This window comes from Haematobia irritans, chromosome 1 (genome assembly GCF_050003625.1).
Source record: "Haematobia irritans isolate KBUSLIRL chromosome 1, ASM5000362v1, whole genome shotgun sequence".
Lineage (NCBI taxonomy): Eukaryota > Metazoa > Arthropoda > Insecta > Diptera > Muscidae > Haematobia > Haematobia irritans.
In genome coordinates, this window is record NC_134397.1 from 279,306,123 (window position 1) to 279,322,262 (window position 16,140).

General features: G+C 34.5%; 1 protein-coding gene across 3 annotated transcripts in view; it reads right to left on the reverse strand.

Moving 5' to 3' along the window:
- Positions 1–503: 503 nt before the first annotated feature.
- Positions 504–16,140, reverse strand: part of aus (argus) — a 137,618-nt gene continuing 121,981 nt past the window's right edge. For 2 of the 3 annotated variants that reach the window (XM_075296766.1, XM_075296758.1), the window contains exons 5-15: positions 8,707–8,820; positions 8,488–8,625; positions 6,184–6,321; positions 6,006–6,109; positions 5,812–5,939; positions 5,622–5,741; positions 5,406–5,551; positions 5,162–5,336; positions 4,744–5,105; positions 1,217–1,414; positions 504–1,147 (exon numbers count right to left, since the gene is read on the reverse strand). In XM_075296766.1, the coding sequence (XP_075152881.1) occupies positions 1,032–1,147; positions 1,217–1,414; positions 4,744–5,105; positions 5,162–5,336; positions 5,406–5,551; positions 5,622–5,741; positions 5,812–5,939; positions 6,006–6,109; positions 6,184–6,321; positions 8,488–8,625; positions 8,707–8,820 (1,739 nt within the window). In that variant the 3' untranslated portion in view covers positions 504–1,031. Of the gene's footprint in view, positions 1,148–1,216; positions 1,415–4,743; positions 5,106–5,161; positions 5,337–5,405; positions 5,552–5,621; positions 5,742–5,811; positions 5,940–6,005; positions 6,110–6,183; positions 6,322–8,487; positions 8,626–8,706; positions 8,828–16,140 lie in introns of all 3 variants that reach the window. The other variant, XM_075296750.1, reaches the window with a different exon arrangement.

The following is a 16,140-nucleotide window of genomic DNA, read 5'->3' on the forward strand; positions in this document are numbered from 1 at the left end:
TTTATTTAGCTTTTTTTTGTTTTTTAGTTTATGACCTTTCATTAATTTCAATTATAATTATAAAATACAAATACAAATAAAAAAACAACAGTCATAATCGAATTGAATTAAATAAGCTTTCTAACTCATCTATAGTTGAGTGTTTTGTTGTTATTTGCTGCCTCATTGTAATAATTAATTATGTTCTTTTTTTTTTGTTGTTATAAAGCTTAGGATACATACTGGTAATTGTATTGGTGAATTAACTCAATTCCAATTGAAAAACAAAAATATATTCTATAATCTAATTATGTTTACATTTGAAATTATGCAATGATAGTATTGTGTATGGAGTTCTGTTGTGTTCTTACAATTTTCTTTTTTTTGTTGTTGTTTTAGAAATTTTACTTTTATTTACAAAATATCGAAAGAAAAGCAAAATCTATTTATCATTTATTTACATTTGTTTTCGATGCCTAGTATGGGAATAGGAGGAAAAAGGAATAGAGTATACAACATTCATGTAGAATTTTTTAATTTGTTTTTTTTTTTTTTATTTATAAATTTATACTTAATATATAGTTGACATTCATATATAGTAAATAAAAAAAAAAACAGAATTTTTCAGCTTAAATAATGAATTATTTAATAACACATTGTTAGGCTTCTTTCATTTCAAACATTTGCCTTTATGCTGCTTTGTCTTATTCTTTTTCATAGTCACCCCAACTCTATTTACATATTTTTTAATTATAAGATTATTTTGTTTATTTTTACTGTCATTACATATTAATTTTTAAATCTGTAGATTGTAATAAAAAAGAACACGCAAACAACTTCGTTTTGTTTGAGCTGCATTCATTTTCATGTTGGATTTCCAAAGAAACAAACGTTGTCTTTGTTTTGCTCTTCCTCTATTTTTACATTTTAATGAAGTTGGTTTTAGTTGCCTTATTTCTATAAGATATAGACATTTCCTTTCCCTTAATAACCTTCTCTAAATGTGTAAAGCGATTTCTTAGGGGAGATGAAAACTATCCTTAGTTGATAAATCATCTTTGTATTGGCAATTGACTTAATAGCAAATTTAATAATGTCACTGTCATCAGCTGTAATCGTCCTAGATGGAATATTCTACCTGTAGATGATCCAGTCTCACCGCATTTACCTGAAATTGGAAACACCATCATTATAATTTGACAATTAGCTACTAAATGTACTAGTTAGGATTACTCACCAAAAACAGATAAATTAGCTTCCAAGTGATGCTCTGGTGGTTTTTGCGTCCCTCGGTAGCAAGCATCTCCAACTACGAGTTTGGCATTGTTACCCTCTGTGGGTCGGTAGCTGATGCACACTCCATGTTTGGTTCCCTTGTGGCGGGCAATTATATACACTGTGCCGTTTTCAGTCCATGAACCATGACAAGAATATTCTGAAAAAGAAAAGAACGAATTTAATACGTCTATTCGTGTACACTAATCCAATAAAAATTATTCCGTAAGAACTAGCAAGTTATAAGGGCAAATTTATACATATTGACGCTTTGGGATATGCTTTATAAAGTGTGGAACACACGAACAGACTTTTCAATAAATTTGAATAAAAATTATTCAACTTTTTTATGTTTGCCTGATATAAATGCAGCTTGGTTCTTCGAATAAAGCATTGGTAAGATACTAATCCCTACAATCCTAACTATACATATGTTTCTTTGGCAGCAAATGCAAGTTTCCATAGCCTTTAGTGTAGATCTGACGGGGTGAGATGATTCAATTTGGGTCTTTATGGGTTAATTACCTATGGAAATTATTTCTCCCAAATTGAACCATTTTTCACCACCACTGCGGATCATCTTCTCACATTACTAAAATTCCATAATGTAATTTTTTGATTTCGGTTTGTTACTACACTAATGCAACAACTACTATTCCACTTTTGTCTCAATCACCAAGCAATCATTTTACCAAACTGGGTATGCAGTAAAGAGTTGTTGTCTAAACGATTATAATTTTATGTTCATAGTTCTAAGACGCCAATTTTCCAGGATGGTAAAGGAGGCGAAGACTAATTATTATGGCGCAATTTAAAGCGTTAACCACGGTAGTAAACGCTAGTGGAGGGAAATTTATTTTTTTAAACAAAAAAAACAGTTAAAATATAATATGTGTAAATGATTGATAACTGGATTAATTAGTTTGCAAAGACTGGTAATGAGCAAAAATTAATTTAATTAATTAATTAAATGCCATTGTGAAATCAGAAATATTGATCTAGGAATAAGTAGTAAACCGCCATGTTGTAATTGTGACCTAGAAGAATTGAATCACTCCTTTTTTAAATACCAATATAACTGAATCCCATGATGAGTCTATTTTCGTTTCTGAATCTGATTCTTCTTACTTTTCTAATAAATTTTTAACTGATACTGCCTCTTATACTTCCATACATAACTCACATCTTCAACCACATCCTGACACACAGATGTAGTTTCCTAGTAGGTGGAAGATATCGAAGGTGATACTATGGCGTGAATGCAATGGTGAGTATAGGCGTATAAACCTTTTCTGCTGATGGTCAGCATACTTTCAAGTATTCAGAGAATTATGGGTCTAGGTTAAACTCTTATGGTAGAAGTTGTACGACACTTATGAATGATATGTCCTTTTTCCCGTACTGGTATTTTCGTACAAAGCAGTATGTATATCTAGAGAGGATAACAGGTTGGCTGATAATTTCCCGGTCTGACACATAGATGGCGTCGCTAGTATTATTTTTATATAGTACCAACCTTCGAATGATTCGTGTCAAAATTTGACGTCTGTAAGTCAATTAGTTTGTGAGATAGAGCGTATTTTGTGAAGCAACTTTTGTTATTGTGAAAAAATGGAATTTCGTGTTTTGATAAAATACTGTTTTCTGAAGGGAAAAAATACGGTGGAAGCAAAAACTTGGCTTGATAATGAGTTTTCGGACTCTGCCCCAGGGAAATCAACAATAATTGATTGGTATGCAAAATTCAAGCGTGGTGAAATGAGCACGGAGGACGGTGAACGCAGTGGACGCCCGAAAGAGGTGGTTACCGACGAAAACATCAAAAAAAATCCACAAAATGATTTTGAATGACCGTAAAATGATGTTGATCGAGATAGCAGAGGCCTAAAAGATATCAAAGGAACGTGTTGGTCATATAATTCATCAATATTTGGATATGCGGAATTGGGAGCCACCGTGGTGCAATGGTTAGCATGCCCGCCTTGCATACACAAGGTCGTGGGTTCGATTCCTGCTACGACCAAACACCAAAAAGTTTTTCAGCGGTGGATTATCCCACCTCAGTAATGCTGGTGACATTTCTGAGGGTTTCAAAGCTTCTCCAAGTGGTTTCACTGGAATGTGGAACGCCGTTCGGACTCGGCTATAAAAAGGAGGTCCCTTGTCATTGAGCTTAACATGGAATCGGGCAGCACTCAGTGATAAGAGAGAAGTTCACCACTGTGGTATCACAATGGACTGAATAGTCTAAGTGAGCCTGATACATCGGGCTGCCACATAACCTAACCTAACCTTGGATATGCGGAAGCTCTGTGCAAAATGGGTGCCGCGCGAGCTCACATTTGACCAAAAACAACAACGTGTTGATGATTCTGAACGGTGTTTGCAGCTGTTTACACCCGTAATACACCCGAGTTTTTTCGTCGATATGTGACAATGGATGAAACATGGCTCCATCACTACACTCCTGAGTCCAATCGACAGTCGGCTGAGTGGACAGCGACCGGTGAACCGTCTCCGAAGCGTGGAAAGACTTAAAAGTCCGCTGGCCAAGACAACGCACCGTGCCACAAGTCATTGAGAACGATGGCAAAAAATTCATGAATTGGGCTTCGAATTGCTTCTCAGACCTCAAAAGGATGCTCGCAGGGAAAAAATTTGGCTGCAATGAAGAGGTGATCGGCGAAACTGAGGCCTATTTTTAGGCAAAACCGAAGGAGTACTACCAAAATGGTATCAAAAAATTGGAAGGTCGTTATAATCGTTGTATCGCTCTTGAAGGGAACTATGTTGAAAAATAAAAACGAATTTTGACAAAAAATGTGTGTTAGACCGGGGACTTATCAGCCAACCTGTTATATGATCAATGCCCAAATTTCAACACAAAAATTGAAATAAGGTCTTCTTAATGCGGGCTTTCATTTTGTACGTTCGATCAATAGCAGAAATCGTTCACATCTCTTAAGATACAGCGAATATGTAGGAACATGGACCCAGCTGTAGTTGTAGAAGGCCCAATCAATGTTCTGCCTAAATCATTTGAAATATCCAACATTTTAATGATTAATAACGAGGATATATTTGTTCCAACAATCGATCCTATAGAATTCGAGAATTCAATACTCCTAAGGCAATGTAGCTGTTACCATCTCCAATTATGCAGTTTATGGTATGAATCGCCTTAGCTATAGTTTTCATGTGTATTTTTGCATCGTTGTTGAATAATATAATACACCCTTCTAACTACTATATATAGGAGATTTCCTAAAAATTTGGTGGTGGTAAGATGCATATATCAAATTTCAACGACTTCGGTATAAATTTGGATACGCATGTCTTCTCCGAATTGTAAATTTTCGCTACAAAGTTTATCTTGTGTAACGTAGATCCTCTAATTATATGAATCTTTGTCCATTTTGGGAAATTCATTTATTATGAAAAAAAAATAAATAAATAGTTGTTGCTTGTTTTATTACTGAAATCACTTACCTTCATCGCCTTCATCGTTACACAATGGCCGAACATCTATTAGATTGGGCTCTGTACAACCAATCCACAATTGACGTTGGGCCTTATAATTTGTTATACATTCAGGAACATTACGTCTACTCCTTAATCTAGTATCACTATCGGGATCTTGTACAAAGCCAACATTTGTATTATTGCCTACGACCAGAATCGCCTGTGTTACTCCATCGTTTTGTTGTGAAGGTTCTGTGTTTTCGGTCACATTGGGTTTCGTTGTGGTACTGGAGGCATCGCGCCTAGAACGTCCTGGTATACCGCGTGTATTTGAATGCCAGGCATTTCTTTCGTTTGGATTGGTATTGCGGAAACTCAAGGAAGCATGCCTATAAAAATGATTCCATTAGAAATGATCACATTGCCCTACTCCATACCATCCTACCTTCTGTGTAAAACTCCTCTCTCATTACTCTCATACTGATGATGGTGATTGTGTATTCCATGTACTTTGTTATTGTGATTACGTTTATGTCGTGTAGTCATATAAGGTGGACCTATGGCCCCTCTAAGTGTATATAGACCTTCCATGGGACATATTTGGGGATCAGGATTTGAGGCTGAAAAAAATCCAGACGAAAAAAAATATGAAGATCATGAAGTAAGTTGGAATACGGCATCTTCCTTACCCAATAGTGTAATGTAGGGTGTCTTATTGATATCGAAATGATCCGGAGCACAGGCATCTTCCAGGCGTGAAGCTGGCTTACCAGTTTGTATTTCAATGATATGTGTATCGCGGCGATAGAACATCATACACATAAAGCCAGATTGACTGTAGGATATGAGAAAATATAGAATTAATTAAAATCATCACATAGATAGACTATCGCCATTGAACTTACCATCCTGTGGTGTAATGAACCACTGACATCATTTCGGTGGCCGTTTGTTTATTGATTTGTTCGCAAAGAGCTCTTGTATCCATATAGCCATTGGGTTTTATAATGTGTATGGAACCATCACTATAAACAAAACACAGGAGGAAATATTTAATTAAGGCAATAATGAAACTCTCCTCTTATGATGACCTACTTTGTGTGATAATTGTAAACTGCATTGCCCATTAGGACATGCCAATGTCTCGGACCCTTAAACCATGCCGGAAAATCACATCTTTCAGTGATTGGTGGTTTTCTCAAGGACATTATACGGGAACCGACCTAAAAAAATCGAATCGAAATCCTTGTTATTATGTTATTTTTAATTTAAAGTTTTCTTTTTATTACCTCAGCACTGTCTAAACCATTACAGGTGGCATCGCCAGATTGAGCCAATTTATATTCAGCATCCTTTGATGTTGACATACTTGGTCCAGCAAAGTGTCCCATATCTAATGAATCAGAATAAAATCAGCACAATTAATACGATTGTCATTTTTTTAATTTTTAGAATTAATTATCTTACCCATTAGCGAGGATATTTTCTCATAGACAAAACAACGGTATCGTTCTTCATTGGATATGGCATGGTGATGTGACACCAGGCCCACTAAATATCTTGAATTCCCATCTTTCCAAGTGGCCAAACATGTAAGTTCCTCCACTGTTAGGATAATAAAATGATTTTTAGTTTTATAAAGTTAATGAATGATTTTCAATATAAAATTTAAAAATATATATTTTTTTGTGTTTCTTGACTTCTTTGACTAGTTTTGTAAATCTTATAAGAAGAATACAAAATCGTTATTGATACAACTAAGGCTTCAATCCCAGTCTTGGCCGTACACCAAAAAGATTTTCAGCGGAAGATTCTTCTCACTCGCAAAATCATCCTTCCTCCCAAACGGATTTTTCGATCAAGGAACATTTTTTTGAATTTGTCACGGTAAAAAAGTTTGTTTGATGGAAATATATATTATTCTTGATAAAGGTTGTTTTGCAGGATGTAAGACACATTTAATATAGGCTAGCTCAAAAAAAAAAGAACTGAGCTGTATTTAAACGAAATTGATCGTGGTTTTAGAATAAACAAGTAAGAAAAGTGTAAAGTCGGGCGGGGCCGACTATATTATACCCTGCACCACTTTGTAGATTTAAATTTTCGATACCATATCACATCCGTGTTGGGGGCTATTTCAACTAAATCGGAGTTAAAAATTGGCCTCTGTGGTCATATGAGTGTAAATCGGGCGAAAGCTATATATGGGAGATATATTTAAATCTGAAGCGATTTCAACCAAATTTGGTAAGCATAGCTACAATGCTAATTCTACTCCCTGTGCAAAATTTCAATTAAATCGGAGTAAAAGATTGGCCACTGTGGTCATATGATTGAATAAAATTTGGCACACTTGACTACACTACTAATCGTACTCATAGTGCAAAATTTCAACAAAATTGGGGTAAAACTCTGGCTTCTGGGAAGATATATATATATGGGAGCTATATCTAAATCTGAACCGATTTCAATAAAATTTGGCACACTTGACTGTAGTACTAATTGTTCTTCTTGTGCAAAATTTTAAGCAAATTAGGGTAAAACTCTGGCTTCTGGGGCCGTATAAGTCCATATCGGGCGAAATATATATATGGGAGCTACATCTAAATCTGAACCGATTTCTTCCAAAATCAATAAGGTTCTATTCTGAGCCAAAACACATACTTGTGCCAAATTTGAAGTCGATTGGACTAAAACTGCGACCTAGACTTTGATTACAAAAATGTGTTCACGTTAGTGATATACGAAGTTCATGATGAACGCATTTTGGGTAAAATTTACAAATTTAAATAAATAATGAACTATTTTGTGGGAAGCGTGAATTTAGTAAATCATTTTGCTTAATTTGAGGATAACTTTTTCCCGTTTTTTAGTTCAATTAACTAACGTACGCAAAAAATTATTAGAGTAAATGAAACTTTCTCCAAACATAATAATTCCATGAACTAAAATAAAGTTAAATTGGCTTTAGTGAAATAGAGAGTTCACTTTTTTTTGAGTGTACAGACGGACATGGCTATATCGACTCAGGAGCCCACCCTGAGCATTTTTGCCAAAGACACCATGTGTCTATCTCGTCTCCTTCTGGGTGTTGCAAACATATGCATTAACTTATAATACCCTGTGGCGCAGGGTATAAAAATGTTTTCATTTCTATGGAGTTTCACCGCAGTCCGGACTCGGCTATTAAAAGCAGATCCTTTGCCATTAACCACTCATTGATAAAAGAGAATTTCACCACCTGTGATATTCCAATGGACTGAATAGTGTAAGTGAGCCTGACATATATTAGGCTGGTATTATCAGTTTCGTTTCGTAAGTTTGATGGAACACCAACAATGTTTTCATAGGGATTTTGTCTAAGTTATTAAGTGACTTCTCGGAGTATGTGAACCTCTATTTCAAGTGTTATCATAATGTCGGAATTAGAAGTTTTACTGGTTAATCGAAATATTTCCTAAGTTCATATGGAATCAACAAATAAGTTAATCAATATCTGTATACACAAAAAAAAAAATATTTAAAATAAATATTTAACCAATTAAAATTTTAATTGAATTTTAAAAGTAAAACCATCGATTAAAAGAACCAATTAAAAATGTGTTTGATTCAACAAATTGTTTAATCAAAACAAAAATTAAATGTAATTAAATTCGATCAATTATTTTTTATGTCATTTCCGTGATTGAAGAAATTTGAATTAAAAATTAATATATTTTCTGTGTATCTTAAAAACTAGTTAAACTAAAAATATTCGCTTTCAAAACTCACCTGTACTTTCGGTCCCCACAACATCTGGACAAGCCTGAAAACTCAATAGCAAGCGGCTATCTTCTGTACAACTTTCAATATTTGAGACAGGGCTTTTACATTCGCCATTGCCACGATTATAGGTAAATATAAAGGGACCTGGAACAGAAAACGGAATTGAAATTTGTGTAAATTTGCAATTGGATTTAGACAAAATATTTTTTTGTTTTGTAAACTTACCTTTTAGAGGGCATTTGACGGGATCAGCACTTTCCCTAAACAGGGAATACAAGAGGGCATCACCAGGTATTTGATCGCAGAGGTTCTGTAACGTTTCACGACCTTTGCAAAAATCTGGGGGACATAAAGTTTTTGAAGCAAAAACACAAATAAAAGAAATAGATTAATGCACAATATTTCTCAGTTGAATACAAAGACACACAAAAAACACATAAAGAACGTACACGGAATAAAATAAAAATATGTGAAATAATAATAGAAATATATACAATAAAAGAAAAAAATATAATAAATAAAACAATTAAAATATAAAATACATTATACGAACACATATACAATAGAATCTAGGCATTATATAAGAAATTCAATTATATGTGATTCAAAAAAGGATTTTCCACTTTCCCCATGGTGATGGAGAATGCAGATTTTTAATTTATTTAAATGTGAATGAATGAGTGAGAGAGTTTGTGTTTTATTTTTCTGCCATGGAGTGACATGCATAACAGTCCATTAGATTTAATCTGGGATAATGGCATTTTTTTCGCAACGAAATAATTTAATAAATTCATTTAAAATGGGTCATAAAATAGCATGTCACCACAAAAAAAAACCAAATTTATAAAAGCAAATAAATATGACCGAGTTTCAAAGCTTTGGCTTTTGTTGTTGCGTCTCTTGGAATCACATATAAATTAAATTTAAAGTACTTTTTGGAGAAATACTCAAAAATTAAAATTGATATCAAATATGGATAAATTTTTGTTTTTAATAAAAACTAAAATAATAAATAAATGATATTCTTTTAAATTAGAATAAATAAATCAAATTATTTTCAAACAACAATTTCTGTTTAATTTTTATTTTCTTCTTTTAGTTAAAAATGAAAGTTCATAGAAAAAATTCCATTCTCATTGTAATATTAATAGATACTTGGGAAATTATGATTATTACTTTCAAAATTCAGTTACATAAGATTAACTAAGTACACACATACATATGCACTTGTGTGCATATGAACAGTTTGCTTATTTCCGAAGAAGGCTAAGTCGACTAAGATTTGAAAATAATATTATAGATAAAAAGCCAAAAAATGTCAAAAAAAAATCGTTAGTTTAATTATGCTTTTAAGAAATCCCACAAATTGTTATGCAATTTAGTTCAATTTTCGAACGAGATAGCTCATTAGAAATTATGAACTATTTTTTTTTTTTTGAGAAATTATGAACTATTTTTTGAGAAACTTAAACTTAGTAAAATTATACTTCTCTTCTTATTTAGAGAAAGCACATAATTAAAATCAAGGGAACTTATTTGACCTAAACAAAATCAAGAAAAGTACAATGAACTAAAATAAAATTATGTATATATGGTGTATTGCAATCTCTTGTTAACTTTTTTGGGAGTGGTTATTAATTCTGAAATTTACTTAATTTACATTGTTAATACACTCAGAGAAGGAATATGAACGCATCAAACATATCTTAAGAGTATAATATGGACTTTTCACTAGGAACATGAAACACGTTTGACGCATCCATTTTATTTTATCGGAAATTATGTATCTGATTTTGCCAAGCAGAAAAAAACAATATTTTTGCGACAAAAACCCGTTCCTTTGTGCTGATCATATTCCTTCTTTGCGTGTTCGGATTCCTGTTTTTAAGTACCATTAACTTTGGCATAAAATCGAGTTGATTTCTCAGTAAATTAGTATGTCAAAAACACTGCTATTCTTTTGATCACAACTGTTTATATGCATATAAAAATCATTGAAGTCGACTTGGCCATCTAAGGAAATTCGGCATCGTTATGTATATCATGTTAGAATGTTCGAATATTCGAATGTTTGTATGTTATGACATGTTACGATTGTTCGATGATTGAATAAAAGATGGTTATGGATGGATATTTGAATAATGCAGGTCTGTTGTATGGGGGATATGTAAACACAGATGTAGCTATGCATATACCATAATTGTTTAATAGTAAATCAATAAATAATTATGTATATAATAATACATACATAGATACACACATATACATAGATGTGTGTGTGTGTGTATTAATAAATAGTTAAACTGAAACGGATAATAATGATTTGTTTGATATTGGTTGGCCGGTTGGTTGGTAGGTTGCTTGCTTCTTATTGTTCTTCGATGTCATTCACATGGAAGTTGGTGTTGTAGTTCAAACAAAATATTTTCACAATAATTGGAGTAAACAACTACTACAACATCGTGGACACAGCACAAACAATACCACCTCCACCAAGATAATAAGAACAACAATAAATAAATGATTTGTGGGGCAGCAAAGTTTAAGCTTAAGTCGTTCGTCGTTTGTCGTCTGTCCGTCCACTCGTCCCTCCATAACACCCGCTAAACGACCACGCATTTACTTTGTTTTGAAATGTCAACCATCTGCACCATTGTCTCCTATCGATTGACTTATCTTCTGACTACAGTGGGTGGTCAATATAATGAATGACCTTTCTTTTATTTTTATCAAATTTATTGATTTATCATGACACACCGTATCGCTTCTATCTGTATGAAAATGGTTAATGGATTCTATTTTATGGGGGGAAAATGAAAAACAAGTTAGGTGACAGAGATAGATATTCAATTGACCCAATTTGAATAAAGATTTTGAATTTATAATCATCATCTCATCATCATCATTCCATGCTTGAAGACTAATATGTGGCCAAAGGCTAGGCATATGACATGCTACCCTTGCCATTGATGTTTGAGATGGCAGGAAATGGCCCTCCTCCCAAATTTTAGATGATTGAGCCATTAAACCCTCAGATGTCAAATGACCAGTCAGGCAGATTAATTTAGATGATACATATTTTTGAGTGGATTAACTCTCGATTTTATCATTTGATGTTCATGTTATTTAATTACTTTGAATATTCAATTTCATTGGCCATAATTTATAGATTTTTCATTTTGTTTTTCATTTCTCATCTCTTTCTGTTTTTTTGTTGTTGTTGTTTGTTATTAGCTTTGAATTTAAAATGCATACATCAGCTATTAAGGTGTAATTAAAACTGATGCATTTATGCATCGTGCATTTGCATATTTAGTGAGTTGGAGATGGAGTTGATATATTTTTAATGGTGGGGTGCATTTTTAAATCTCTATGTTGACAAGCCATTTTAAATAATCTAGAGACCATTTAGGAGAGAAATCCCTTTGGAATGGAATATCAATAGCTGTCAGCCCAAACTATAAATTTAATAATGTTTCAACTTTTACAGAAACTATTTGAAAATGTTGAATAAATTTATTATTATCAATTTAAATCTATAAATATCATTTCGATACAAAGCCATTTAAATTTCAAAAAATGTCGTTGTGGTTCTTTAATGGAAGTTGGAAAAGGTTTGAATAAATCTAAAAAATAAATAAAAAATGTTATAGATAACGAAAAGCCTCAATGTTGATACCATTGAGGCAGAATAACTTCCATTTTCATTGCACTATTAAGGTCAAATTTCATTAATATGAAGATAATTTATATAAAGTTAATAGTATTTATTTTAAATAATTTTTTAATGTTTTTTTTATGCAAAAATGTATTCTGCTTTAAGTAGTCTACTTCATTCTGAAATTATATACAGAACCTCTATTTAATTCTGATTGTATCCTTACAACATCTTTATTTTAAGGAGGTCCTAGAGTGTTATAATAAAGGATTGTCCAGAGTGTTATATTATAAGGAGTCCCAGAGTGTTATAATAAAGGAAACTGTTTGAAGTCAACTCAACTTTAGAATATGGTTTCGGATTTTGGTTATCGTTGTGATTGTGATACGGTGACACGGTGATAGGACTTTGATACAATCAGACAAAATATCCAAGTCGTGAATGGAAACATCTACAAATTTTTTGCGTAGATGATGACACTTGGGAATTACTAGCGTTTTATTACAGTTACCGTGTCCGCACGTAGAAAGTCTATTCCACGAATCCGAACAGAATGCCAACTATGGAATTTGATGGTGTTGACTTTGTGAAGAGAATGAGAGTGGAAGTTTCTGCACTCGTTAATATGATAGAAATTTGCTTCCGCCGACTGTTATTCTTTAGGGACATATAAAAGTCAATGTCTAGTACAGGTTGTATCTCACTAGTTTTAAATAAATTTCTACCAAAGTATAAGGTAATATAGATTCAACCACATAACATTCTAATTTTAAATATTCTCATATTTCTTATAGTTTGTTAACCAATTTATTGCTTATCATTCATTATTTTGATTGTTCACTGTGATTCTTCAACCCTAATATGTTTCCATTACTACCAACCACTACTACAAAACAATTCAATTCAACTTAGTGCCTTGAATGAACTAAATGTCAATGTCTTTTTGATTCACACTTTTAAAGCTTTAATGCTAATGCTTGGTGGGCACATTTATCCGCTTTAACATTTTTCCCTCAACAACCAGTCCACCATGGCATTTAAAATGTGATTCAAAGAGAAATCAAATCATTTGGTCACAACCCAACTTTGTTGTTTTCATTGTGTGTTTGCATGCGCTTTGTGGACTCCAACCAATTTGGCTCTAGTCATGGGGCCAAATGGGAAAGAGAACCAGGAGAGTAGGTTAGGTTAGGTTAAAGTGGCAGCCCGATTAAGATTCAGGCTCACTTAGACTATTCAGTCCATTGTGATACCACATTAACTAAAAGTACCTATTACATATGGGCACTTCTAGTTTTAACCGCTGAACCTTCTTGATTATTTTTCTTTGTTGAACCAACCAGATTGTTCCAAAAACAGTAGCAGACTGCTTAAGTTAACGTTTTCCAGATCCGCCAGTAATCTGAAGCTATATGCTCCTAAAATTTGCTTGCGCTTTACACAAAATGCAGGACACTCACACAAGAGGTGTTTAATTGATTCTTTTTCCTCCGCATCATGACAGCTCATACAATAGTCATTATACTTCGCGCCAATAGTTTTTGCAAAATCGCCTATCAGGCAGCGACCCGTTATAGCAGATATCAGGAGTGATATCTGACGTCTCGAGAACATTAGCATATCTAGTGTGCGGTTTAAGTTGAAATGGGGCCATATTTGCTTGGTGTCGTTACAACCCTTGCAATTCTCCCATCGAACATTTGCCATCATAACAGCCTTCTCACGCAGCATGAGCTTGCAGGTAGCTAGGGGCATACCAACAAATTCTAGTTCCCCTGGAATATGTAAGGTAGTCCCTAGCCTTGCCAACTCATCCGCTTCGCAGTTCCCCGGTATGTTCCTATGGCCAGGCACCCATATTAGGTGAATATTGTACTGCTCAGCCATCTCATTGAGAGATTTGCGGCAGTCGATGGCCGTTTTCGAGTTGAGGGACACAGAGTCCAAGGATTTTATTGCAGGTTGACTGTCTGAGTATATATTAATGCCCACATTTTTTGGAACATTACTTCTCAGCCAATTCGCCACCTCTCTTATTGCTAATATTTCAGCCTGAAAAACACTACAGTGATTAGGTAATCTTTTCGCTATTCGAAGTTCCAGATCATTAGAATATACTCCGAACCCCACTTGTCCATCCAATTTGGAGCCATCAGTGTAGAAATCTATATATTCTTTATTCCCCGGGGTCTGTGTGCACCACGCCTCACTGTTGGGGATTAGAGTCTCAAACTTTTTGTCGAAAAGTGGACTCGCCAAAGTGTAATCCACTACGTTAGGCACATCTGGCATTGTTTTGAGGACAGAACTGTGACCGTAACCTTTTTCCGACCACAGCGATAGTTCGCGCAACCGCACAGCCGTTGTTGCAGCTGACTGTTTGGCCAAAATGTCTAAAGGCAATAGATGCAGCACGACATTAAGGGAATTTGTTCCTGTCTTGCTGAATGCGCCTGAAATACACAAACACGCCATACGCTGAACTTTATCTAAACAAGTCGGTTTCTGAAGTGCCGGCCACCAGACTACAACACCATATAGCATTATAGGTCTAACCACTGCCGTGTATAGCCAATGCACAATTTTTGGTTTCAGTACCCACTTTTTTCCTATTGCCTTTTTGCACGAGTACAAAGCTACAGTTGCCTTTCTCGCCCTTTCTTCAATATTAAGCTTAAAGTTCAGCTTCCTGTCCAAAATAACGCCAAGGTATTTTGCACATTCACCAAAGGGAATTTCAATACCCCCTAAGGAAATAGGCCTAACCGTGGGAGTTTTGCGATCGTTGCAGTACATGACTAATTCTGTCTTTGCAGGATTTACCCCAAGACCATTGTCTTTCGCCCATTTCTCAGTCATCCGGAGGGCCCTCTGAATAATATCTCTGATTGTGGATGGGAATTTTCCCCTGACTGCCAGAGCCACATCATCTGCGTATGCCACCACTTTTATCCTTTCTTTTTCTAGAGTAACCAGAAGGCTATTTATAGCAACATTCCAAAGAAGAGGTGATAGGACTCCTCCTTGGGGAGTGCCTCTGTTCACATACCTTTGTATGTTTGCTTGTCCTAGTGTGGCTGAAATACGTCTCTTCATTAGCAGTTCGTCTAACAGCCTGAGTATACATGGATCAACATTCAGAGTTATCAGTCCATTTAATATCGAGCTCGGATGGACATTATTGAACGCCCCTTCGATGTCTAGAAACGCCACGATTGTGTATTCTTTGACAGATAGTGAGCTTTCAATAAAGCTGACTAGTTCATGTAGTGCGGTCTCAGTAGACCTGCCCTTCGAGTATGCATGCTGTCGTTTCGAGAACAAACTTGAATCGATGCTAGTTCTAAGATAAATATCTATCATCCTCTCCAGAGTCTTAAGTAGGAATGAGGATAAGCTGATTGGTCGGAAATCCTTCGCCCTCGAGTGAGAGGCTTTTCCCGCTTTAGGTATGAAAACGACTTTTGTTTCCCTCCACTTTCCTGGGATATATGATAAGTTGATACATCCTTTATATATCACCGACAACCAGGGGATAATTTTGTCAGTTACCAGGAGAGTAGGTGGTACTAAGGGTGCAACCGAGTTCAATTTTCGTTTGCTTAGCAATTGTTTGTAGACTAAATAAATAAATTATATAAACAAAGGAATGTACCACAGTGACAGACATGCCAACATTTGACCAATTTTTCCACAACAAAAAAAAGAAGACGATACATATTTGAAATGCTGTTGCTGGTTGTTGATTTTAATGCGGCGAGTCCGTTGTCTTTGCGTTTTCTAGGTTTCCCCATGGAAAACATTTCTACTGCTTTAGGCTTTTTTCCATCTTCATCTTTCCATCTTAGCCTATGGTTCGATCATTTATTTATTGTTTATCATTTGAGTCGTATGGAAATAGCATTGAGTTACAAAAAAAAAATCAAAACAACAAAAACAGAAAAAGTTAATAAAACACGTTCATATTTTGTTTGACCAAAGAAAATTTGTAAAAAAAACGA